Source organism: Hyperoodon ampullatus (assembly GCF_949752795.1).
Source record: "Hyperoodon ampullatus genome assembly, chromosome: X".
NCBI lineage: Eukaryota > Metazoa > Chordata > Mammalia > Artiodactyla > Ziphiidae > Hyperoodon > Hyperoodon ampullatus.
The window spans coordinates 132,127,372-132,150,307 of record NC_136913.1 but is presented as its reverse complement, the minus strand read 5'-3'; the positions used below and the strand labels follow the sequence as shown (position 1 = coordinate 132,150,307).

At 55.7% G+C, this 22,936-nt stretch overlaps 3 protein-coding genes across 5 annotated transcripts; 1 reads left to right on the top strand and 2 right to left on the bottom strand.

Annotated features, from left to right (window-relative positions):
* Positions 1 to 1,932: 1,932 nt before the first annotated feature.
* Positions 1,933 to 9,184, bottom strand: TAFAZZIN (tafazzin, phospholipid-lysophospholipid transacylase; the record flags this gene model as incomplete). 2 transcript variants are annotated; one of them, XM_079727926.1, is made up of 10 exons in its annotated part: positions 1,933 to 2,670; positions 2,792 to 2,869; positions 3,267 to 3,319; positions 3,465 to 3,527; positions 3,722 to 3,763; positions 3,872 to 3,952; positions 7,385 to 7,470; positions 7,711 to 7,756; positions 8,781 to 8,909; positions 9,076 to 9,184. In XM_079727926.1, 10 exons carry the CDS (start codon positions 9,182 to 9,184, stop codon positions 2,569 to 2,571), a joined length of 789 nt encoding a protein of 262 aa, XP_079584052.1. In that variant the 3' UTR covers positions 1,933 to 2,568. The 2 variants fall into 2 exon arrangements, with proteins under 2 accessions (XP_079584052.1, XP_079584053.1); XM_079727927.1 differs by lacking the exon at positions 3,722 to 3,763.
* A 2,283-nt stretch (positions 9,185 to 11,467) lies between these two features.
* DNASE1L1 (deoxyribonuclease 1 like 1) lies at positions 11,468 to 17,452 on the top strand (the record flags this gene model as incomplete). The annotated part of the gene is made up of 11 exons (XM_079728155.1): positions 11,468 to 11,497; positions 11,609 to 11,748; positions 11,841 to 12,057; positions 12,215 to 12,294; positions 13,893 to 14,061; positions 14,421 to 14,509; positions 14,591 to 14,677; positions 15,761 to 15,861; positions 15,996 to 16,108; positions 16,189 to 16,437; positions 16,520 to 17,452. 11 exons carry the CDS (start codon positions 11,468 to 11,470, stop codon positions 16,655 to 16,657), a joined length of 1,413 nt encoding a protein of 470 aa, XP_079584281.1. The 3' UTR covers positions 16,658 to 17,452.
* Positions 17,453 to 18,032: 580 nt separating this feature from the next.
* Positions 18,033 to 20,657, bottom strand: RPL10 (ribosomal protein L10; the record flags this gene model as incomplete). 2 transcript variants are annotated; one of them, XM_079728338.1, is made up of 6 exons in its annotated part: positions 20,504 to 20,543; positions 19,608 to 19,666; positions 19,413 to 19,520; positions 19,053 to 19,191; positions 18,332 to 18,494; positions 18,033 to 18,249 (listed from the first exon to the last, which is right to left on the bottom strand). In XM_079728338.1, the coding sequence occupies exons 1-6, from the start codon at positions 20,524 to 20,526 to the stop codon at positions 18,097 to 18,099; spliced, it is 645 nt and encodes a 214-aa protein (XP_079584464.1). In that variant the 5' UTR covers positions 20,527 to 20,543. The 2 variants fall into 2 exon arrangements, with proteins under 2 accessions (XP_079584464.1, XP_079584465.1); XM_079728339.1 differs by lacking the exon at positions 18,033 to 18,249 and having other exon boundaries at positions 18,375 to 18,483; positions 20,504 to 20,657.
* Positions 20,658 to 22,936: the final 2,279 nt, after the last annotated feature.

The window sequence follows — 22,936 nt, the reverse complement described above, 5'->3', positions numbered from 1 at the left end:
ACCTCCCCAAACCCCCTCATCCCCCTCCCATCACTTCCTTCTCCCTTCCACCAAAGTGACCACAAACCTGACTTTTGTGGTAATCTCTTTGGTTTTTATAATTTTACCAATTGTGTCAGTCTGTCCAGGATGCTATGACAAAGTACCACAGACTGTGGCGTTTATAAACAGCAGAAATTTATTGCTCACAGTTCCCAAGGCTGGAAGTCAGAAATTAGGGTACCATCAGGGTGGGGGAAGGCCCTCTTCCAGGTTGCAGACTTATTGTATCCTCACTGGTGGAAGGGGTGAGGGAACTCTCTGGAGCTTCTTTTATAAGGGCACTAATCCCATCATGAGGACCTCACCCCCATGACCTCATGACCTAAGCACCTCCCACAGGCCCCATCTCCTAATACCATTAGGGGATTAGGTTTCAGTGAATTTGTGGGGGGACACAAACATCCAGGCCATCGCATGAGATAAGCAGGCATCCCTCAATATGAGGATTTTGTTTTGTCTGTTTTCGGACTTTATATAAATGGAATTATCCAGTATTACATTTTGTGTCTAGATTCTGTGCTCAAAATTGGGAGGTTAGGGACTTCCCTGGCGGCCCAGTGGGTAAGACTCTGCGTTCCCAGTGCAGGGGGCCCGGGTTTGATCCCTGGTCGGGAAACTAGATCCCACAAGCAACAACTAAGAAGTCCGCATGCCGCAACGAAGATCCTGCGTGCTGCAACTAAGACCCGGCACGGCCAAAATAAACATTAAAAAAAAATTGGGAGGTTAATGTGAGTCATTGCATAACAGTGACATGACTGCTATTCCCCTAGATAGATATTCTGCCAGTCATTGAGCCCTTCTAGTGTTGAGAGACATTTGAGTGGTTTCCCACTTTAGCCAGCACGGCTAGTGGTGCTGCCAATACTTGTGTATGTGGTGCACGTATACGTGCATTTCAATGGGTATATATATCAGGTCATAGAGTATATGTACTGGGTTGAATAGTGTCCCCGCAAATTCATGTCCACCTGGAACCTCCGAATGTGACTTTATTTGGAAAAAGGATCTTTGTGAGTATAATTAGTTAAGATGAGGTCATAGTGGAGTAGCGAGCCCTAATCCAGCGAATGGTGTCCTTATAAGAGAAAAAGAGACACACAGACACAGAGAAGAGGCCATACGAAGCTGGAAGCAGAGATTGGAGTGAACTTGTGTCTTCAAGCCAAGGAACACCAAGGACTGCTGGCCACCACTGGAAGCTAGGAGAGGGGCAGATCCCTCCTCAGAGTCCCCAGAGGGAGCCAACTCTGCTGCCCAGTTACCTTGACCTTGGACTTCTGACCTCCAGAATTGTGAGAGAATAAATCTTTTGTTGTTTTAACCCTATCAGTTTAGGGTGCTTCGTTACTGCAGTTACAGCAAACTCATACAGTACATGTATTTTCAGCTCTGCCATTGTGTTTCCTCTTGTATGAAATGCCTGCTCACATCAGTCTTCCCATTTTTCTATCCGATTGTTTATCCTTTTACTGATTTATAGGAGTTCTTTATTTATTCTGGGTGTGAGCCGTGCGTTAGTTACGTGTATTACGAATCTTTGGGTTTTGAAGCAAGTCCATTAACCTTGCTCTGCGTCCTTTGCAGAATGAGATTAATCCCTATTTTTGCAAGGTTGTATGGGGATTATAGACAATGACGGAAGTCTTAGGTGACTGGTACAGACTGAGAGCCCATCTGGTCAAGTACTCTTGATGTGCCCAGAGCTCTAAGGTCCAGCCTTCCTGTCCAGAGGGTCACCTCCCACCCCCACCCCCACCCCTACAGAGAGGCCAGATATAAAAGAGCACAACACATATGCTTTATTGTTTATAAAACATGAAAACCCAGGCCCCAGGGGATTCAAGTGATGCCAGGGAGGCGGAAAGGACGGAGAAGTCGGTAGGCCCCAGCATGAGGGCAAAGGGGCCGGGTCTTGGGCCCTTGCTGCAGGCTCCATTTGGCTGGGCTCCACTTCTGGAAAAGGGCAGCTCTTCCACCTGCAGCCCAGGGCTGGGCCCTGCCCGAGGGTCCCACGCCTGTGGGGAGCACGGGCAGAAGGAAGACGTGGCTGACGGCCATCCCTGAGGAAGTGGTGAGCAGCTCCTGGATCAGGGCAGGCGGGTAGAAGCCAGGCCTGGCCACGCCCCGCTTCAACTACCCTCCCTCCAGTGCCCGGCCCTGGGAGAGAACACCTTGAAGGCAAGCAGGAAGGAGGCCCCTGCCTAAATGGGAGGAGCAGCTGAGACCCTTCTTTCAGCTGAAAAACCACAGAGGAGCTGGAACGTTCACCAACTAGGAGAGGGCACCCGTTAAGGGTTCTGAACAAATCTGTCTAAAAAACCGTATCTGAGCTCAAAGCATCAGTCTATTCCCCAGCCCAGCTCTGTGCAGGGCCAGAACCCAAAGGCGGCACCGATCGCCTGGCAGCTGGGACTCGGGTCCCAGAGCTGCCTCTGTCCCAGGCCTCGCAGCCCCTCCCCGCCCCCGCCCCAGTCCAAGAGGAAGCCGGGACAGGGTCTGGGCGGGGTCTGGGCGGGGTGGCGCCTATCTCCCGGCCTGCAGGTGGTTGTGGAGCTGCTCGGCCTGGCTCTTCAGGCGCTGGAATTCCTCCTGGATGAAGTCTGTCAGGGCTTTGCGAATCTCCACCTGAGGGGAAGGACTGGGGCTGGCCTGCAGCCCTCAGGGAGCTTCGCCCAGGGTCCCTGGGAGGCCAAGGGCGCTGGGATGGGCTAGGACAGCGCTGGGATGGCCTGGGGGAGAAACTCACAGCTGACTTGTTCTCTGCCCGGAGCCGCTGGAGCACAGGCAGGGCACTGAAGGGCTTCCCAATCAGCACGGTGATTTTCTGTGTGGAGACGGGCCACCGGTGGGTGACAGGAGCGGGGGATGCCCACAGCCCCAGCACCCTGGGGAGCCAGAGGCCAAATCCTGTCCCCACCTTGCTGAGTACTCCCTCGGGTCCACTCTAACCTCTTTAAAACGAGGTGGTTGGGCTCAGTGACATCCAAGGTCCATCCCAGTCCCGGGGTCCATGCCCTAGTCATCCCATCCTGTCCTGTCCCAATCCCAAGGCCTGCCCCTGCCCCTGCCCCGGCCTTGGTGCCAGGAGGCCCCCCCCGCCCCGCTTCACTCCGTTCCCCCTGCTGCAGCCTCCTGAATCTGGCCTCAGTGGTGCTGAGTGGGAGCCACGGGGCAGATGGCAGACAGACAGACAGACAGACAAGGTCAGCAGCCTTACCCACCTGTCCAAAGCGGGGGAAGTACGGCGGGCTGTTAGGAAGGACGTCGTTCATTCCTGTAGCACAGCAGACAGAAGGCTGGGAAGCAGGTGTGGGGTGGAGCAGGGCAGCCCGGGCACCCCCTCTCTGCCACCCAGAGGAGACCCACCCACCAATACCACCGAGCGAAGCCCCTTTCCCTGGGCCGCAGCCTTGACTCACCGACATGCCACAGCGGCAGAATGACAGGATTGAGATGACATTCGGCGATCAGGCGTCCGATTCCTACCCCAGGGAGAGGCAGAAATGGTGGCATGAGTGGAGCTTCGGTGCCAGCCTACGGCCAGGGCCACTCTTGCCCGCCCCCAGTCAAGAGCAGCTGCCCTGGGCCGGCACCTGCCCTTCCTGCTGCTCCCAACACGCTCCTCTGCCCCGCCTGCCACAGTCCAACCCAAACGGAGATGGCCAGTGGCTCTTACCCCACTTGAAGCGCAGGAACTCGGAGCTCATGTTCACTTTCCCTGTTGAGAGGCAGGACGGAGGTGAGGCTTGGGGGCTGCCGGGCGGCGGCAGGGGCGCAGTCCCACCCATATTCTTGAGAGGGTCACGACCCTGCCAGCCCCACTGACCTTCTGGGAAGATGTGCACCCAGTCCCCGTGGTTGAGCTTCTCCAAAATGAAATCCATTCCCTTCTGGTAGACGCCATCTCCTGCCAAGAGACAGTCCCTCCCTTCAGTCTCCATCCTCCAGGGCCCCTCCTCCACCGTCCCTGGGCGCGAAGCAGCAGCTCCCCAGCCCCCCGCGGGCGTCCCACACGATCACCTTCCAAGGCCGGTCCCTCTCGGGCCTGCTCAGCTGCCTCCCTGATTGGGCTCTTGGAGCTTTAGGATGAGCCACCCTGGGGCGAGCCTACCATTTGCTGCCTCTGGCCCAGTCTGTTCGTGATTTCCAGCCTCACTTGGGCCCCAGATTCTGGACAGCGGCCCTTCCCCGGGGTCTCTGCCAGGCCAGTTCCCGCAGCCACTCCTCACAGGCCCCCCAGCCCTTCCTGAGCCCTCAGCCTCTGCTGGCCCTGCCTCCTGCTGGCCCCTTCCTTGAAGGGCTCCCCGTGAAAACTAGACTCACCCTCGGCTAGGCCTCTGGGGAACGGGAGAACATTTGACGGAACACAGTGTCACTGAGAGTTGGGGAAAACTCAAACCTGCTACATGGAAAACAGCAGGGTTGAACTGCCCCCAATGCGAGCAACACTCGCCTTGGAGTTGCCCTGAGACCACGACACTGGACCCAGGTGGCCCAGCGGTCAGCAACAACACAGACATGAATGCCTAATGCCGCGTGCTGGCTCTTGACTTGGAGGCACATGGGGGCAATCTGTACCCAAGCGCAGTTAAGAGCCTCACTCGTCAACCTTGTCCGTAGAGTGGACAGAGACAGAGAAGGGGGGGAGGTTGAAGAAGCGGGGTAAATATCCTTATGTTATCAAGTAAGGAATAGAGAGCTGCATCACAAAGAGGGAGAGATACAGACAGATGGACACCAGGACTATCTGGGCCAATGCACTAAGAAATGGACTTTCATCCGCCTGCCAATGCAGGGGACACGGGTTCGTGCCCCAATCCGGGAAGATCCCACATGCCGCGGAGCGGCTGGGCCCGTGAGCCATGGCTGCTGAGCCTGCGCGTCGGAGCCTATGCTCCGCAACGGGAGAGGCCACAACAGTGAGAGGCCCGCGTACCGCAAAAAACAAAAGAAATGGACTTTCAACCTGTTCTCTGCAAGGTGGAGTCTTTGGAAGGTGCTAGATAGGGATCCAGGAGTCTCAACCCAACCCAAATGGGAACCCGGCCCGGCAGCTCCCTTAGGGGCTGGAGCTGGGGAGCAGTCACCCACTGCAGTTTCTCAGGGCGTCGCGGCTGAGAGCAGCAGTTTCCCTACCTGGGCTCGCATTAGCCGGTAGGGGTGGGCTGCAGGGGCGCAGGCTCCTGCTCTACAAAAACCCACTGGTGCAACCGAGCCGTCCAGCTTGGAATCAAAATTTACAAATACCGTGCTTTGGGAGCAACACTTCCTAATGTTTAGCTTTTGCAAATGCTACTTCTACTCACTTGTATAGCTTGTGCAAGATCACTCTGACACTTCACGTCCTATCACAAGGCCTATGCTTGGGGGGAAAGGGGGATTTTCTGGAACACAGAAGCAACATATGCCAGATACTTCCTTTGCTTTGATACGTGTTGTTAGATCTTTGCTGCACATCAAATGCATTTGAGAAACAGCTTGTCCCTGCCCACTTTCTCTCACCAGAAGGTGCTTAGGATTAAGATTTCACTTGCTGCTTTTATTGTGCAATAAAACTTAGATGCGGGTCAAAAAGAAGACTGAGACTAGAAGTGGACATGGAAGGCCTCTGAGGTTGCAGAAAGGAAGAACTGAGACTCAGGGATGGGGTACATGAGCAGAGTCGCCATCTCTCAGAGCAGTGCATGATAGACAATGCCACGGTCACCTGCCATGACACTGTAGCCTCTGCTTGTGTTTTAGTGAAAGGAAGCCACCTCCAAAAGCAGCAAAAAGAGAAAGTGTTCCAGGTGGCTATCTCTGGGGAGTAACTAGGTCTGCGGATCTGGAGGGTGGGCGCTGCAGCTTTTCATTAAAGAATGTAGTTTGTTATTTGAGGTTACTCTATTGGATTTTACCATGTTTTACTTCCATCTACTAGAAATAAGATTTCCCTGAGCTCCAACGCCCTTTGGTTACTTCCTCTTCACAACCCAACCTCTGGGGGGAGTGGCCACCCCGCTGTCTACCCCATGCCCTGCCCCGAAGCTCCTGTGGCTGTCAGGCCAGAGAAATGGCTTCTCCAGGGTCCCTGGAGGCTTCCACAGTACCGAGGGGCCCTGCTTTGCTTCTCTCCTCTCTGGCCACTGCCCTCTGCTGTCTTGGTGGCTCGTGTCTCCCTCTGTGCTGAGGTGCTGCCCCCGCTCTCTCCGTGTTCTCCCCGTCTACCACCTCACTTCTGTGTTTGTGACTTTGTTTGCGGTTGAGTTCCCGGTATCTTTATTCCCAAGCGTTCTTTTGAGTTCCAGAGCTGAGCATCTCACTGTCTCTGGACCGTTCCCCCCTCAGGTGACAGGCTCCCCTCAACCACCATGCTGCCTCCCCCTAGTCCCATCCTCCCAGTGGCTCATCGTTACCAGACATCACCTAGTGGCATCTTGGCGCTTTCTTTTCCTCGCCCCCTCCTAAACCCAACCTATCAAGTCCTGTCCACTCCGCCTCCAGAGCGTATCCCAAAGCCGTCTCGTCTCTGCCCTCCGTGGTGACCCCCAGAGGCCCAGCTACAATCCTCGACCCCGCTTCTGCCCTCCAGGCACACTGCAGCCAGGGGCTCTCTCTCTAACCACACTCGAAAGCCCCGTCACTACCCAGATGAGAAAGCAGAGCCCAAATTCTTCACATGATTGTTCCAGAACCTTCACTTTCAGCCTGCAATGCACATTTTCTACCTTCATCACGTACCTCTCCAGTGTCTGCTACATGCTTCCCGTGTCTAGGATGCCTTTCCTTTCATACTCTCCCTGGAAAAATCCTGCTTCCCCAGAGGAAAAAGCAACCTGGATTTGCATCCTGGCTTTGCCACCTCTTGCCCTGTGACCTTGGGCCAGCACCTTTATCCCTCTGAGCCCCTTTCTCTGGAGAAGGGGGATGAACATGGGCCCCACCTCCGGAGGCTCTCGAGAGGTGCTGAGTCATCACTCAACGTCACACCCCTCGCCCTACAGCACAGGCCACCACCATCACACGCTGATGACACCACACTGCCGTCACTGAGTCTCTCTCAGCAACGTCCTCAAGGGAAGGAACCGTGGATAAGGCCTCGGCCACTTCTAACAGCGGAGCCGGAGGCACACAATTCTCAGGCAGTCGCAAGGAATGGAGTGTTCTGCAGGAAGCCACCGCCACCCCTCCTGCCGCAGGATGAAGCTGGGCCTCACGCAGGTGAGGCAGCGGCCCCCGGCTCCCTGGCTGCCTGTCCCACCAGGGTCCCTCTCTACTCCCAGCACTGCCAAGCCAGAGGCATGGGCCACCAGTCTCCCAGCCCCAAGGGAGGCCAGAGAAGTCCCCAGAAGCACCTCACCTCGGCACACGGGCACGCACTTGCCCAAGCTGAAGAAGTGGGAGTGCAGCTCCTTGGTGAAGCAGATGTCTGCGGCCGCGGGGGTCCTGGAGCGGGGACAGACACGGTCACTGCGGCCTCCCCTGCACCCTGCTTCTCTGCCCTGCCCCCAGCATGAGGCCTGACATCGTGGGCAGTGCAGAATGGAGGCACAGGAGGGCCTGCGGGGCCCCACCCCGTGCCCCGCCTGAACTGCTGGAGGCTCCTCCTGGCCACAGTAGGGGGAGGGCAGACCTGGGCAGAGGTGGGTGAAGCCTGCGGCCCCCACAGGGCCCACTGCTCCTCACCAGCGCATCAGCTTCAGGTTCCAGATGTGGCGGAGTTTCAGGATCCCTGGAGAAGGAGAGGAAAGACTCCATGCCCCAACTTACCCTGTGCCTAGGGGGCGCCGATTTCTGTCATCCTGTTTCGGGGAATGAGGGGCATGGACAGCAGCACTACCATTTCCCTATGGCCCAAAGTGGCATCTTCCCGATGCTTGGGCTGGACCCCCAAGTTCTCCCTGGCCCCTCCCTCTCTCCCACCCCCTGTGTCTTATTAGTCACCACAGCTGGTCTGCCTACCTCCCCGATACATTCTGACGCTGCCTATTCTTCTACCCATTCCCCCACTGTCACGGCCACCACCCTGGTCCAGGTTACTGGATGGCTCTAGAGCCTCCTTTCTGGTCTCCTGGAATCTGCCTGTGGCACCCTGCAGGCCGTGCTCTGCCCGGCAGCAAGGGTGACCTAAGAAAGGCTCTGATTTGACCAAATGGCTCCCCACGAGCTCTACCTCCTAGTCTATAACCTCCTGAGCTCAACAGTGGGAGCCCCGGGCACCCCTGTACCCAGCCATCTGGGTTACTGGAGCCAAGCCACTCCCTGTGAAGTCAGCAGAGCAGGAACTTCTAGGTGGAGAAGCGGGCTCCCAAACGAGGCTGGTGGAAGGCTACAAACCCAGCCTGGGGCAAACCTGGAAACAGGACACAGGTCTTCCAGCCCCTAGCCCAGAGTTTCCTTGACAGGACACTCTGTGGTCCTCAGATTTGTTCCCAAGGCTCTTTGGAACCGTCAACAGTTTAGAGAATGGAGGGTCTGACACATTGGGCCTGATACATCAGAGTAAAGAAGCTGTCAGACCTTGCCCTGCGGCCACTCCGTCCAAATATCTGAGGCCCTCTCCAAAATTACACTCCCTAGGAGGATGCTGAAGGGGCTGCAAATCAAACTTTCACCCCTGGAGCAGGACATCCCAGAGGCAGGAGTGCCAGAGCTATGCAAAGCAGCCCGTGAGGAGTGAGTTTGTTCTGCTTGTGTTTGGCCCTGTCCCAGGTTCCCTCCTTGCTTCCCCAAACCCAGCACACTGGCCCGTGTACCCCAGAGGTGAGGGTCATCCATGCAGGACTGGTGATTGGACACCGTGATGAGGGGCGTGGCTGGGCCTCGGTTCTCGATGAGCTCGTACAGCACCTCCTTGTTGTGGACGGTGAGGTGGTTCATATACTCTGGCGGGAGAGCGGAAGGGTCGGGATCTTGGCCTCCTTTCCGGGGAGCCCAGGGCTCCGCCCCCCGGCCAAGCCAGCCCCTGCCAGCACCCCCAACCCCGAACCCCAACTCTGGTTGGGCGTGGAGACCCGTGGCCAACCCTGCCTCGGCTTTGGGTCCACTCACTGGTCCAGAAGCAGCTGTAGGTGCCCACCAAGCCCATGACGACGCTGCTGGCCAGGGTCCAGGTGAGCGGCGGCACGGCGGGGAACGGCCATTTCACATGTAGGGGCATCTCCCCCCCGACCGAGCTTCCCCCACCGCCCCCCGGCGGCCCGGCGCTCCCCCTGCCCTGGGGCAGGCTGTGGGGCTAATCTAGGTCTGTATCCTCAACCGCTCGGGGGATGGGTCCCTAACAGGCCGGCGCCACAGACGGGCGCCGCGGCTCGCCGCGACAGGGGACTCGACCAAGGTCACCTAGTGGGTCAGGCCAGAACCGGGCCCGTCCCCGATCTCTGGCCACACACTAGCCGCCCTGGACCCAGGAGACGGGGTGCGCACTGAGGAACTAGCGCGGACGGGGGAAGCAGCCGCGAGGCCCCCGCACCCGCCGGAAAGCGAGCCTGCGACGGCGCCGGGCTCTACGGCCGTCTGTCGCAAAACGCGCTCGGGCCGCTTGACGGCAGCGGGGGCGGGCCCGCGGGCCGCACGGCCCCGCCCCGCTCCGGAGCAGCCTGGATTTTTTTTTTTTTAACATCTTTATTGGCATATAATTGCTTTACAATGGTGTGTTAGTTTCTGCTTTATAACAAAGTGAATCAGTTATACATATACATATGTTCCCATATCTCTTCCCTCTTGCGTCTTCCTCCCTCCCACCCTGCCTATCCCACCCCTCTAGGTGGTCACAAAGCACCGCGGAGCAGCCCGGATTTGAGGCCGCCCGCCGGCTGCAGGTACGTTTTGTCTCATTAGTTCCTCCCCGGTGAAGTCTCCGTGAGTAACATGGGCTGCGCAGCACGATTACCTGACACCACGCGAAATCGGGGCTGGCTTCCCTGGTGGTGCAGTGGTTAAGAGTCTGCTTGCCAATGCAGGGGATACGGGTTTTAGCCCTGGTCAGGGAAGACCCCACACGCCGCGGAGCAGCTAAGCCCACGTGCTACAACTATTGAAGCCCGCGTGCCTAGAGCCCGGGCTCCGCAACAACAGAAGCCACTGCAATGAGAGAACCGTGCACTGCGCGCAGCAACGAAGACCCAATGCAGCCAAAAATAAATAAATAAAATAAATTTATTTTTTAAGAAAGATCGGGGCTGGCGGAGCACTTTTACTTTAGTTTTTTCCCCCTTTGTTTTCATTAATTTCATATAACATGGAATTAACCATTTTACAGTATTTTATAGCATTTTATATTACATACATTATTTTATGTATGTAACATATGTAATGTTATATGTTATGCATTGTATATGTTACATTATGTAATTTTACATAATTAGCTACATGCAATTTTATTTATTTATTTATTTATTTATTTATTTATTTATTTATTTATTTTGCAGTACGCGGGCCTCTCACTGTTGCGGCCTCTCCCGTTGCGGAGCACAGGCTCCGGACGCGCAGACTCAGCGGCCATGGCTCACGGGCCTAGCCGCTCCGCAGCACGTGGGATCTTCCCAGACCGGGGCACGAGCCCGTGTCCCCTGCATCGGCAGGCGGACTCTCAACCACTGCGCCACCAGGGAAGCCCTTATTTAATTTTTAAAATTAATTAATTTATTTTTGGCTGCATTGGATCTTCGTTGCTGCGCGTGGGCTTTCTCTAGTTGCATGGAGCGGGAGTTACTCTTCCGTTGCAGTGCGCGGGCTTCTCACTGCGGTGGCTTCTTTCGTTGCGGAGCGCGGGCTCTAGGCACTAGGGCTTCAGTAATTGTGGCACGCAAGCTTCAGTAGTTGTGGCTCGCGGGCTCTAGAGCGCAGGCTCAGTAGTTGTGCAGCACGGGCTTAGTTGCTCCGCGGCATGTGAGATCTTCCCGGAACAGGGCTCGGACCCATGTCCCCTGCATTGGCAGGCGATTCTTAACCGCTGTACCATCAGGGAAGCCCTACAACTTTATATAATCACAATATTACAGAATTGTACTATACGAATGTATGTATGTAATATAATGTAACATGTGATGCAATATGTAATATATAGCAGCATATAACATACAATAGGAAATACTATATATATTACAGTATTTTATATCGTTTAGTACACCCGCAGTGTTGTCAACCACCACCTCTAACTAGGTCCAAACATGTTCATCACCCCAAAAAGAAAGCCCTGTAGTCGTTAAGCAGTCTATTTTTTATTTTTAAAGCAAAGTATAATTTTATTGATTAAAAATATTTTTCCCGGGAATTCCCCGGCGGTCCAGTGGTTAGGACTCGGTGCTCTCACTGCCGAGGGCCTGGGTTCAATCCCTGGTCCGGAACTAAGATCCAGCAAGACGCGGAAAAAAAAAATTCCCAATCTTCGGCTCATCACCACCCCCAATCCATTAGCACGTAGGTCCTGCCAATGGGGACAATGCCCCGAAGACCGCACTACAACCATCCAGTAAGGACCCATCGCCCGCCCGCAGACACCGCCTGAGTCCCCCACTTGTCCCAGCAGCGACAGTGCAGGACCCCCACGGGGCACTGAGCTGCCAGCGCTCTAATCTCTCAGGTACAGTTTTTTAGTCCGCCCTCGGCTTCCACCGCCGTGGCCAGTTCCTGCGCCGACTGTCGCTCGCTTTGGGTATTCAGAACGCTCAGGAGTGCGCAGCCACACCGGGCCCGGCCCGAGGACTTGGAGAGAAGGCTCTTGTCCTCGGGGGTGCCCAGGCTCGCCGTGGGGCTTCCCTTTTTCGGGCACGCGCTCCAGCTCTGGAGTCTTCCCCACCGTATCCTTCCTGCAGGCGGCCGGGGACAGGGGCTGAGCGCCGGGCCTGGGAGAGCGCAGAACAGAGTCTGCGCTCGGGCGCCCGCAGCTCCTCGCCGCGCGCCCTGGGCACTGGAAAAACTCTGACTCACAGCTCGGTCATCTGCTCAAACCCTCCCCCGCCTTCGCCTCCGCTATCGCCCTGTCCCACCCGGGCGGGGAAGGCGGGGTCTGGCGGGAAAGTGGGCGGCCAGGTCCGCGCCAGGCCAGCTGTCCAACCTCCCTGCGGCCTCCGGGGCGGAGCCAGGGCCGGACCCGCCCACCTGGAAGGGTGGGGCTGCCAAACCAGCCTGGACGGGTGGGGAGAGTTGAGAGCCTGTTCCTCTTTTTTCGTCTGTGGTCTCTGCCTAGGCAGACCCTGTGATTCCGTGGGGAGTCGCGATCCGCTCACAGCACAGGAAGGTGGTGTGGAGACGACCCGGTCTGCGCAGGTATGGGAGCCCTCTGGCCAGAGGGAAGGAGGAAGTTGCCCCCAGCCTGTGAGGGAAGGCGAGAGGGGAAGGGAATCCCAGGGCTGGGGCTAAGGGCTGGTGTTGGGAGCCCGGACCGACTTTGGGCTGAGGCCAGGAAGTCTCTAGTTCTTTTCCTCCGCCCACCTGGGAGCCCCTGGCCCCAGAGCCTCCAAGCCTGCCCTTGCCAGCCCAGGGCTGCCTAAAGGCCTACATACATCCCAGAATAGATACCAGGGCAGGGGACCCAAAGTAGCATGAATGACAGAGCAGGTGGCTAGGGAGAAACAGGCATGGAGCCCAGGCAGGCAGAAAGTGAAACCAAGGGGGAAGGTGACAAGGCAACAGAGAAAAGCAGGCAGACAGAAGTAGAGGGACTTACGTCGCTGTATGAGGGCAACACCAACAGGGAGTTGAGCAAAGGCCTGAGCCCAAAAGACAGGGCAAAGCCTGGGAGCCTGAGAGAAAGATAAACTGAGAAAGACACTCAGGAAGAGGGGGGCTCCAGCTGGTAAGATGAACAAGTAGGGCTCACCAGTAGTGGAGGGGATGGGGAGAGGGGCTCCATCACACACTGCAGTGTGGTGAGTTGGTGTATCCGAGATCATTCTAAATGCATACGCCCTTGAATCCAACAATTATACTACTGGGAGTTTGTCTTAAGCATAATGTCTACCAAATGAGGAGACAGAGATGTACGAAGATGGTCCTTCTAGTTGCTAATGGCGGTGAAAAGTTGGAATTCACTCTAAGGTTGAACCCTTGTGAACTGCTGGTGGGAATGTAAGATGGGGCAGCCACTGTGGAAAATAGTATGGCAATTCCTCAAAGAAATTAAATTTAGGATTACCATATGTTCCAGCAATTTCACTTCTAGGTATCTAACCAAAAGGATTGAAAGCAGGAACTTGAAGAGATATTTGTACACTCATGTTCACAGTAGCACTATTGACAGTAGCCAAAAAGTGGAAGCAACCCAGTGTCCATGGATAGGTGAATAGATGAACAAAATGTGGTCCATCCATACAGTGGAATGTTATTTAGAATTTAAAGGGAAGGACATTCTGACATGGATGAAATGAGCACATTATGATCAGTGAAATCAAACGGTCACAGACAGACAGATACCGTGTGACTCCACTTGTATGAGCTGCTTAGAGTCAGTCAGATTCCTAGAGACAGAAAGTAGGGTGGGGGGGGCACGGGCTGGGGGAGGAGGGGTGGGGATTAGTGTCTAATGGGGGCAGAGTTTCAGTCTGGGAAGATGGAAAAGTTCTGGGGATGGATGGTGGGGATGGTTGCACAACAATGTGAAGGGGCTTCATGCCACTGAACTTAAAGATGGTTAAGATGGTGAATGTGATGCTATGTGTATTTGACCGCAATTAAAAAGAACGAGATTGAACCATACATGCTGATGTTGGAAGGTGTCCACAAGGAAGAAAGGCAGGAAATGTGTGATGCTGGCAGCTCTGGGAGGCTGGTGCTGGGCAGCAGCAGGATGGCATCACTTTCTCTGTCGCATATTACCATGTCCTTCTGGAACCAGAATTGAGCCCAACTGGGACCTGAACCTGGAGCAACCTGGATTCCTCTGGAGGGTTCCAGAAGCCCATACACGGCCATGCACTGCTCCTGCTCCTCCTCCTGGCTGGTGGGGCTGAGACCTTTCACATCTGTGCTTTTAACACCCAGCGGCTGACACTCAACAAGGTGGCCAGGGAGCCTGTGCTGGACACCTTAGTTCGGGTAGGTTCATCACTGCAGAGAAGCTGTGCCCCCAAGGACCATGGCCCAAAGCCCCTAGCCCTACCTGACCAGGGGCATGTGCCAGAGAAGAGGGGACATCAGGAGACACGGTGTGGAGACATGGAGCACCTTCCTTCCCTGTCGCTGGCCTCAGTCTCCTCCTCCGTAAAGTGGGTGTGGTGGTGGTGGAGATGGCGTTCAGTCTTCTCCCGGGTCCCTTCTAGCCTCGCTGCTCTGTTGGGCCTGCAGCCAGCGTGTCATGCCACTCTTGGCCGCGCTGGTGCCAGGTCCCCAGGGATACCACCCCTCTCCCAGGGTGGCTGGCACTGAGTGGGGCTGGCCTTCCTGGTGTCCTGCAGATCCTGGCTCGCTGTGACATCACAGTGCTGCAGGAGGTAGTGGACTCTACTGGCAGTGCCATCCCGCTCCTGCTTCGAGAACTCAATCGGTGAGGAGGGCTCTGTGGGTCTAAACTGGGGGCCCCACAGAGCCTCAGGGCTGCTGACCCGAGGTTCCCCTTTCCTGGCAGATTTGATGACTCTGGGCCCTACAGCTTCCTGAGCAGCCTCCTGCTGGGGCGTGGCACGTACAAGGAGAAATACGTGTATATCTACCGGTGAGTGCAGATGGTGACCAGGGCGGTCTGGACACTTGGCCCCGTGTGCGGTGGCACAATAGCCCCAAGGGTGGCCCTCACCTCCGCATCACACTTTTTCTTGTCAGTGGTTTTACCCTGGGGTCTTCTTGTCCTCTACCCCGGACAGCTTTACTGCCCATATGTCCCTCCAGCAGGTGGCCTTCCTTCTGCAAGTACAGATGTGGGGGCCCCCGCCTCTCTCCTGTGGAAGCCACAGGGGCTCGGGGTGAGGCTGGCTCCCTCTTTGGGAGTGACTGGTTGCAGCTTCTGGGAAGAGGCTCACCAGGGGCCTGTCGTGGGTCCTGGGCAGACCCAGTTTCCAGAAACAGCCCTAAGTCCCTGGGAGGATAGCCTGGGGGGCGGGGGTCAGGATTGAGAGGGCAAGGGTGGCAGTCAGGGAAGGAGACCTGTTCCTATATATAGATGAAATTACATAATGTCTAGAATTCACTCCAAAATGATGGGGGAACAGAGACACGCCCATACAGCAGTACCGCTCATAACAATCTCAAAGTGGAAATGATCCGAGTGTCCGTCAGCTGATGAACAGATAAACAAAAGGCCGTCTCTCCACGTAGTGGAATATCATTCAGCCTAAGAAGGAAGGAAGTCTGAGCCAGGCTGCAGCCTGGATGAACCTGAAACATGTGCTAAGGGAAAGAACCAGACACAGAAGACTGTATTATTGGATTCCATTCACATGAAATGTCCAGCAGAGGCGAATGTACAGAGACAGAAGACAGATCAGGGGCTGCCAGGGGCTGGCGGGGAGGGGAACGGGAACTGCTCATGGGCGAGGTTTCTCTGGGGCTATAAGAATGTTCTAAAATGGATTGTGGTGATGGTTGCACAACCTTGTGAATGTACTGAACGCCACTGAATTGTGCATTTTAAACAGGTGAGTTTTACGATGTGCAAATTATATCTCAATCTAAAAGAAGTTCTAGAAAGAAAGGCTAGGCAGGCTGTGCTTACATGAAATGGAGCTGCTGGTGGAGGGCCCCCTCCCTGAGTGCCAGGTCTAATGTGGGCACTTGCAAACCGAAACCAGTGGTCCACCAGGTCACACAAGACGCAGGTCCTGGATTCCTACGTGTACGACGATCAGGATGACCTCTTTGCCCGGGAGCCCTTTGTGTGCCGGTTCTCTCTGCCCAGCAAGGGTAGGTAGGGATGAAGGGTGGCCCGCTATGAGGGAGCAGGAATGGGGTCTGGTGGGTTCTGCGGGGCCTTGGGGGGGACTGGGCAGAGGAGGGCCAGGAGTGGCTGGGAGCCCTCTGTCCCTGGGGCCTTGCAGTCCTTCCCAGCCTGGCGCTGGTCCCACTGCACACCACGCCGAAGGCCGTAGAGATGGAGCTGAACGCCCTGTACCATGTGTTTCTGGACGCCTCCCAGCGCTGGCAGAGCGAGGTAGGGCCGGGCCAATTGTATGGGAGGGAGGGCGACAGGACGGCCAGGTGGCTAGGCCCGACTGCTGCTTCCCTCTCCAGGACGTGATCCTGCTTGGGGACTTCAATGCTGACTGTGCTTCGCTGACCAAAAAGCACCTGGATGACCTAGTCCTTCGGACTCAGGCTGGCTTCCACTGGGCCATCCCTGATGGCGTGGACACCACGGTGCGGGCCAGCACCCACTGCGCCTACGACCGCATAGTGCTACACGGGGAGCATCTCCAGAGCCTGCTGCGCGGCGCAGCAGCCTTCAACTTCCCCCGGAGCTTTGGGCTCACCGAGGAGGAGGTAAAGGGGTGAGGCAGGAACGGGCTCACGGGGAAGCCCCTAGGCCCCGAGACTGATGCTTTGTTCCGCTGCCCACCCCCAGGCCCTCAACATCAGCGATCACTACCCTGTGGAGGTGGAGCTGAGCTGTGCGGTGCACGGGGCCCAGCCCCTCAGCCTGGCCACTCTGTTACTGTCACTGCTGCTGCTCCTGTCCCCCCAGCTGGGCCTGGTGTCCTGAAGCCACTGCATACCAGCTGCCCACAGATGCGAGGACTATGCTATTTTCTGGACTCAAACCCCCACCCCCCTTCTGTCCTGCCCGCCACTCCTCTACGTGCCTTTGCTTTGGCTCGTGTTCTTTGGTTGGGCCTGTGCTTGGCGTTAGAATGTGGAAGAGGAAGGCAGGGGCCCTGAGGCTGGAACCATGCCACTCTTCCCCCAGCAAGTGTAAGAAGTGAGGACAAAAAGCAGGCTGTGGGGCTGGGGGAGGGGTCGGGGAATCCCCCATGCCACAGGGAAGATCCCACATGTCACAACTAAGACCCCGATGCAGCCAAATAAATTTTTATTGTATGACAAGACCATACATGCTGAGAACAGAAAGCTAGATTGCAGGGATATTACACATGTGTAGCAGACATGGCAAAGGGTCTTTATCATATGTGGGACTCATATGAACCAAGACCCCACTAGATACAAGGACGGAGATAAGCAGTTCACACACACACACACACACACACACACACACACACACACACACACACACACACACACACACGTCAACAGGAAATGTTTTAAGTTCATTGTAACCCAGCTAGCTGCCCTGGCACCTCTGGTCAAGTCCATGTACAGAACCACCATGCAGTCTGGCCCCCACCGCCCAGGATGCCGTCAGACGGCTAGGACATCAGAGCCGTTTAAGTGCAAGTTATGTTTTTATGATTTAGAAGCATCAACTTTAGGTTAAAAGGTAGTTTTAAACTTTAGAAATGGCAGTTGCTAAGGATTACAAAATGCCAGAGGCCTCTCAGGGGCCGAGTGCTGCATGCAGTCACAGCCAGACTGCAGCAAGGCTCTCCGGCTACTATGCTGGGCTCTGGAACCGAATCCCTTTAGGGTCCTCTTCTCCTGGGCTCGCAGCCTCAGGCCACCCCACCTAGCAGAGCTCTGGGACTCAGCTGGTCTTACAGCAGGGTGGCCCTGGCAGTTGGTGTCAGATAGCACACCAGGATCCCCTGGGCCAAAGAGGGCACTGCACACTATTTGCCCAAAGGTCTCTTGTCTCCAAGCCCTATCTCAGCCATAGGAGCTTGATATCAGGAGTAAAGGGCCCTGGGAGTGAGGCCCTGTAAGGGGTAGTGGGTTAGGCTTAGGATGGGGTGGGGTGATGACATTTCTCAACTCTGTAGACAGGGAAATGTGGTCAGGCCCAGGACAAATGTTTACTTTTACTGTTTACCGCCTGGGATCTAAGGCAGGTCCAAGTGCTAGTCCTAGTGCTGGCCCTGCTAAGTGCCAACTGGCCACCTTAGTTGTCAGCCTTTTTCTGAAGAGAAGGGACAGCAACCCTAGGACTCCCAGAGGCTCCCCACCCCCATGAATCCAGATGCAAAGACAGGGAAAAGAAAGTAGAGTTTATTGGTGGGCGTGGGCAGGGAGGGGGCAGCGCCAAGGCTCTCACGAGTGCAGGGCCCGCCACTTGTCCAGGGGGCCACGATTAGGGATGTACTTGACCCCACAGCCATCTGGAATGAGCCGCTTTTCTGCCACCATGTTTTCAAATTCATCTGCATTAAACTTAGTAAATCCCCACTTCTTGGAGATATGGATCTAGAGAGAGACAAACAGCTGAGTCAGGAGGCCTGGGGACAAGAGCAGGGAAAGGTGAGACCAAGGCTGCAGCACTACATACCTTCTGGCGGCCAGGGAACTTGAACTTGGCCCTGCGGAGGGCCTCAATCACATGCTCCTTGTTCTGCAGCTTGGTGCGGATGGACATTATGACCTGGCCAATGTGGACCCTGGCCACTGTGCCCTGGGGCTTTCCAAAGGCACCACGCATACCTGTCTGGAGCCTAGATTGGGGACAGCATGCCAGTCATTAATATCCACTGGAAAGGGCTGTCTCCAAGGTCCCTTAGGGCAACCCATACAGGCAACAGGCTGCATACACTACCGAGGAGGCTGCTGTTTGCAGCCATTGCACACTGGGCCCCCATGGGGAAAAGAGCACAGTCGGCTTAACTGGCTGCAAAGAACAGAGAACCCCAAAACAGACTAGCTAGAATCCCTGCAAGGCGCTATTGGGCTCATCTGAAAGCTATCCAACCTGTGACCACGCCAGCAACCTGCCTGCCTGCAGGTTATGTCATTAGGCTCAAAGCGGAGCTACTCCGACAGAAGCCCCTCCCTGTACCTGTTCCCAGAGCCATGGTGCCTTTTGTGTTTGTCTCTGGGACTCTGGGTTGTCCACTGAAGTCCACTTGCTAGCCCTTTGGTGTGGCTTTGCTATGGGTGGTTGAGTCTTTGTGAGGCCACCTCTTTGCCCTAACTGATGAAAAAACTAATCAAGCCCAGGCTTTAAGATATGGGAGAACATCTGAAAAGGCCAGGAGTCTCAGGACCCAGCTCACCTATCAGCTCCAGCACAGGACAACATCTTGTTGATGCGGATGACGTGGAAGGGGTGGAGCCGCACTCGGATGTGAAAACCATCTTTGCCACAGCTTTTCACCATGTACTTGTTGGCACAAATACGGGCAGCCTCCAGGGCTATTGGGGTGGGGGAGGCAGCAGAGTGAGACAAAATGGCACAGCAGCACTTACCATGGCTCTCTGGGAACATCTGTATTGGCTGGGTGAGCTTAGTAAAGAGGCTCATGATTGGGTGCTCGTGATTAATGACCTGATAATTCCAGTGCAGTGAGCTCTAGGTCTGGCTGGGGGAGCACATACAAGGGACCAGGAATGGTGAACAAGGAAACCTGCCTCACCTTCAGAGGAGAGCTGCTCATACTCATCCGACACCATGTGGCCACAGAGTGGGAACTCATCCACTTTTGCCTTCTTCCGCCCCAGGTCAAAGATGCGGATCTTAGCATCTAAAAAAAATCTGGTTATTGTGTGGCTGTGCCATAGCAACTGGGTCAGTGCAGCCAAACCAGTTTGGGAGCTTTCGCACCACTTACCAGGGACACCTCGGCAGAAGCGAGACTTTGGGTATGGCTTGTTCTTACAATACCGGTAACTGCGGGGAAGGGGAGGAACCCAAGTTAGCAGGGATTCACAGGTGAACTCCACAATAGGCACTTTGAGTGCTTCCTCAATCTACAACCAAAGGGGCGTTGGGAGAGGGGGAGATGACACATGTCATCTCTAAGCTTGGTCTTCATTCCTGGAAATTGGTGCTAAAGCAAGATGTGGCCAGAAATTAGGACACCTATGCTAGATTATAAAAGTAAAAAAAAAAATACCACCCTATATGCCCTGTTGTGTTTTCAACTTCCTATAAGGCTAACATCCTGAAACGGACTTTCTCAATTTAAATACCGTGAAGAGTAACACACTTCAAGCCATCCACCTAAAGTCCTTTGGGCACGTGGCATTAAGTTGGCCTCCAAGTCTCGTGAAGGGCGCCCCCTGCGGGGCACACGAGGCGGCTGAACACGCTTTTCTGGGACTGCCCTTGGTGTCCAAGCAGCCCACACGGCACATCGCCTGGAAATAAGACGGGGATGGCACACAAAGGCCCTGAGGGCGCCGAACCTAAAAAGCAAGACTTTTCAGCTCTGAAGGCAGGATGCAAGGCGGACGTCGCTTGTAGCCCTAAACTGGGGCTAACAGATGCAGACCTGGGTCAACCGGCCACTCCAACAAAAAGGGGGAAGCGGTAAACACCAGCATGAATTTATAAAACCAAATGGTACAAACAAAGACCTAAAGCGATCTGCAAGTTCTTGGGGAATACGCGGGGTCCGCTCCCAAGACAGGAAAGCCGCACTGGGGAGACCCCACCCCACGATTGCTTTTAGCAGCCAAATGCAATTCTCCCCCCCCTTTCCCCAGCAGCGAAACAGACACTCACCAGCGGGCGGGGCGGCGGCCCATGGCGACACCAAGATCTTCAGTGGCTGCAACAAAACATACAAGATCGGAAGAGCAATCGAAGACAGGCCTCGAACTAGGAGACAGAAATGGCAAGGGCACCGCAGGAGCCGCAAGCACCGACTACTCACCGCGCCGAAGGGAAAGAGATGCTCTTACGCCTGCACAGACCTTATATAGGCCATCTATCTTCATGCGTAGGAACCATAGAGTCCGGGTGAGGGCAGATAGTCACACTTCCGGACCGTAGTAGCAGCGACGCTCTGTGTCTGCGTACAAGAGTGGCTGGGCACAAGCGCAGAGTGGGGAGGCGGCTGGGTCCCCTACCGCAGGCGGCCAGCTGGCGAATGGGGCTTCGCCACATCGGCGAGAGAAGCCGGTTTCCGGCTGGCCATTTTGGGCGTAGAACTCTTGCCCGAGGCTTTGCCGTAACTATGAAAGACGTATGTTCCTAGAGTTGAAAGAAGGAAAATGCCGAATGGGGCTTACGGCGGCCGCGCGCGTGTTCCTGGGCATGGCGGAGCCCGGGACAAGCCCTCTGTACCTTCCCCTGCGCTCCAGAGCCCTGCAGGGAAGCGCCCTGCTGGAGGCTCCGCCCGCGTTCATTTGTCGACGGGGAGGCCACAGCGGGAGGCCCGCCCTCGTCCCGCCTCCGCAGCCCCCCGGCCGTAACTTTAGAGTCCTGAGCCCTCTTGTTTGCGAGCTGTACGCGAAGTCCTCCTTTCCTGGAGACCTGGGGCCTGCATCGGCCCCAGGCGGTCTGCGCCCTCCCGCAAGAAAGGCCAAGAAAAAGCCGCCCCCAAGATCCAGGGCTCAGGAGATCCCGTGAGCACCGTTGGGCCCACCCTGACCCGGCAGAGAAAAGAGACGTTGTGCTCCCCAGGGTGACTTGGAGAAGGGGAAGAGGAAGGTGGCGACCCCACCCAGAGGGCAAACGAGCACTGTCACTCCTTGTCCGGCTGGGCCCCAGTCCTGGCCTCTGAGAGCTGCCTTGATCTGTACTCCTGGGAGCTTCCACCCTCCCAGGGCCCAGAGTGTGGCACCCACCCCCGCACACAGTTCTTTCCCCGCCCACTCAATTCCAGGCCTCCTGAGTGTGTCTCTGAGATGTTCTAAGATAAAGCACGGATCCTTCCCCTGCCCGCCCGAGAATAGCATCCAGAGAAGTGTCCAGAGCTAGTACCCATACCACCAGGGATCTACGTATCCGCCCGAGGTGCCCACGCTTCTAGAGGTGGGGAGAGCAAGAAGGTAACAAAGTCTTCCCCATGTCACTTGACAGGTGTGACACACCTGTTCTTCTCCAGGACGACCTTTCACTTTAGTGAATGGGTCCTTTAGGAAGGCTTGGGAAGATCTGCGGTGTGCACTTCCAGCAATGCTGCAACAAGGTCCTTCCCAGGGAACACGGCCTCCCCTTCCATCAGGGGGCTCTGGGTCTGCAAACTGGGTGAGAAGGTGTGACTCTCCACGGGGGCAACTCAAGTCAGGTTTTTGCTCCCAGAACTAGAGGATTTAGGGTTATACGCATGAAGCAGTCCTGTAGCAGGCTGCCCAACGATTTCCCTCCTAGAGGCTCGTTTTCTGCGCCTTGCTCACTTGGCTCCAGCCCACCATTCTTGCTTTTCCTGGAACGTGCCAGACTGCTCCTTGGGTCGGGGCCTTCGCTTTTGCTGGTCCTTAGTCCTTACGCTAGTGTTCCTGCTCTAATGGCTCTCTCAGCGCCTCGCTGAAAAGAGCTGCTTCTGGACCGATCCCTGGAACACAGTTGGGGGATGGAGTGTTCAGGCTAGATATGATGAATCTACTCTCAAATTCCTCTCTCCCTAAGCTTATGGATTCTGTCCTGCACCTCCTGTCAGGGCATTTCTGGCATCAAAACCCGTGAAATGCAGGTCAGTAGTAGGTCCAAGCCAAGCATGTGAGGTGCTAGACTACACACCAGCTGTATGTCCTAATACTTTTTTATTTTTAAATTTATTTATTTATTTATTTTTGGCTGCATTGGGTCTTCGTTGCTGCGCGCGGCCTTTCTCTAGTTGCGGCGAGCGGGGGCTACTCTTCATTGCGGTGCACGGGCCTCTCATTGCGGTGGCTTCTCTTGTTGCGCAGCACGGGCTCTAGGCATGCGGGCTTCAGTAGTTGTGGTTTGCGGGCTCTAGAGCGCAGGCTCGCGGGCTCTAGAGTTCAGGCTCAGTAGTTGTGGCGCACGGGCTTAGTTGCTCCGTGGCCTGTGGGATCTTCCCGGACCGGGGCTCGAACCCGTGTCCCCTGCATTGGCAGGTGGACTCTTAACCACTGCGCCACCAGGGAAGTCCCTAGGCAGGCAGATTCTTAACCACTGTGCCACCAGGGAAGTCCCTGTCCTAATACTTTTAATCTGGAACCTCTAGTAAATACACTATCAGTTAAT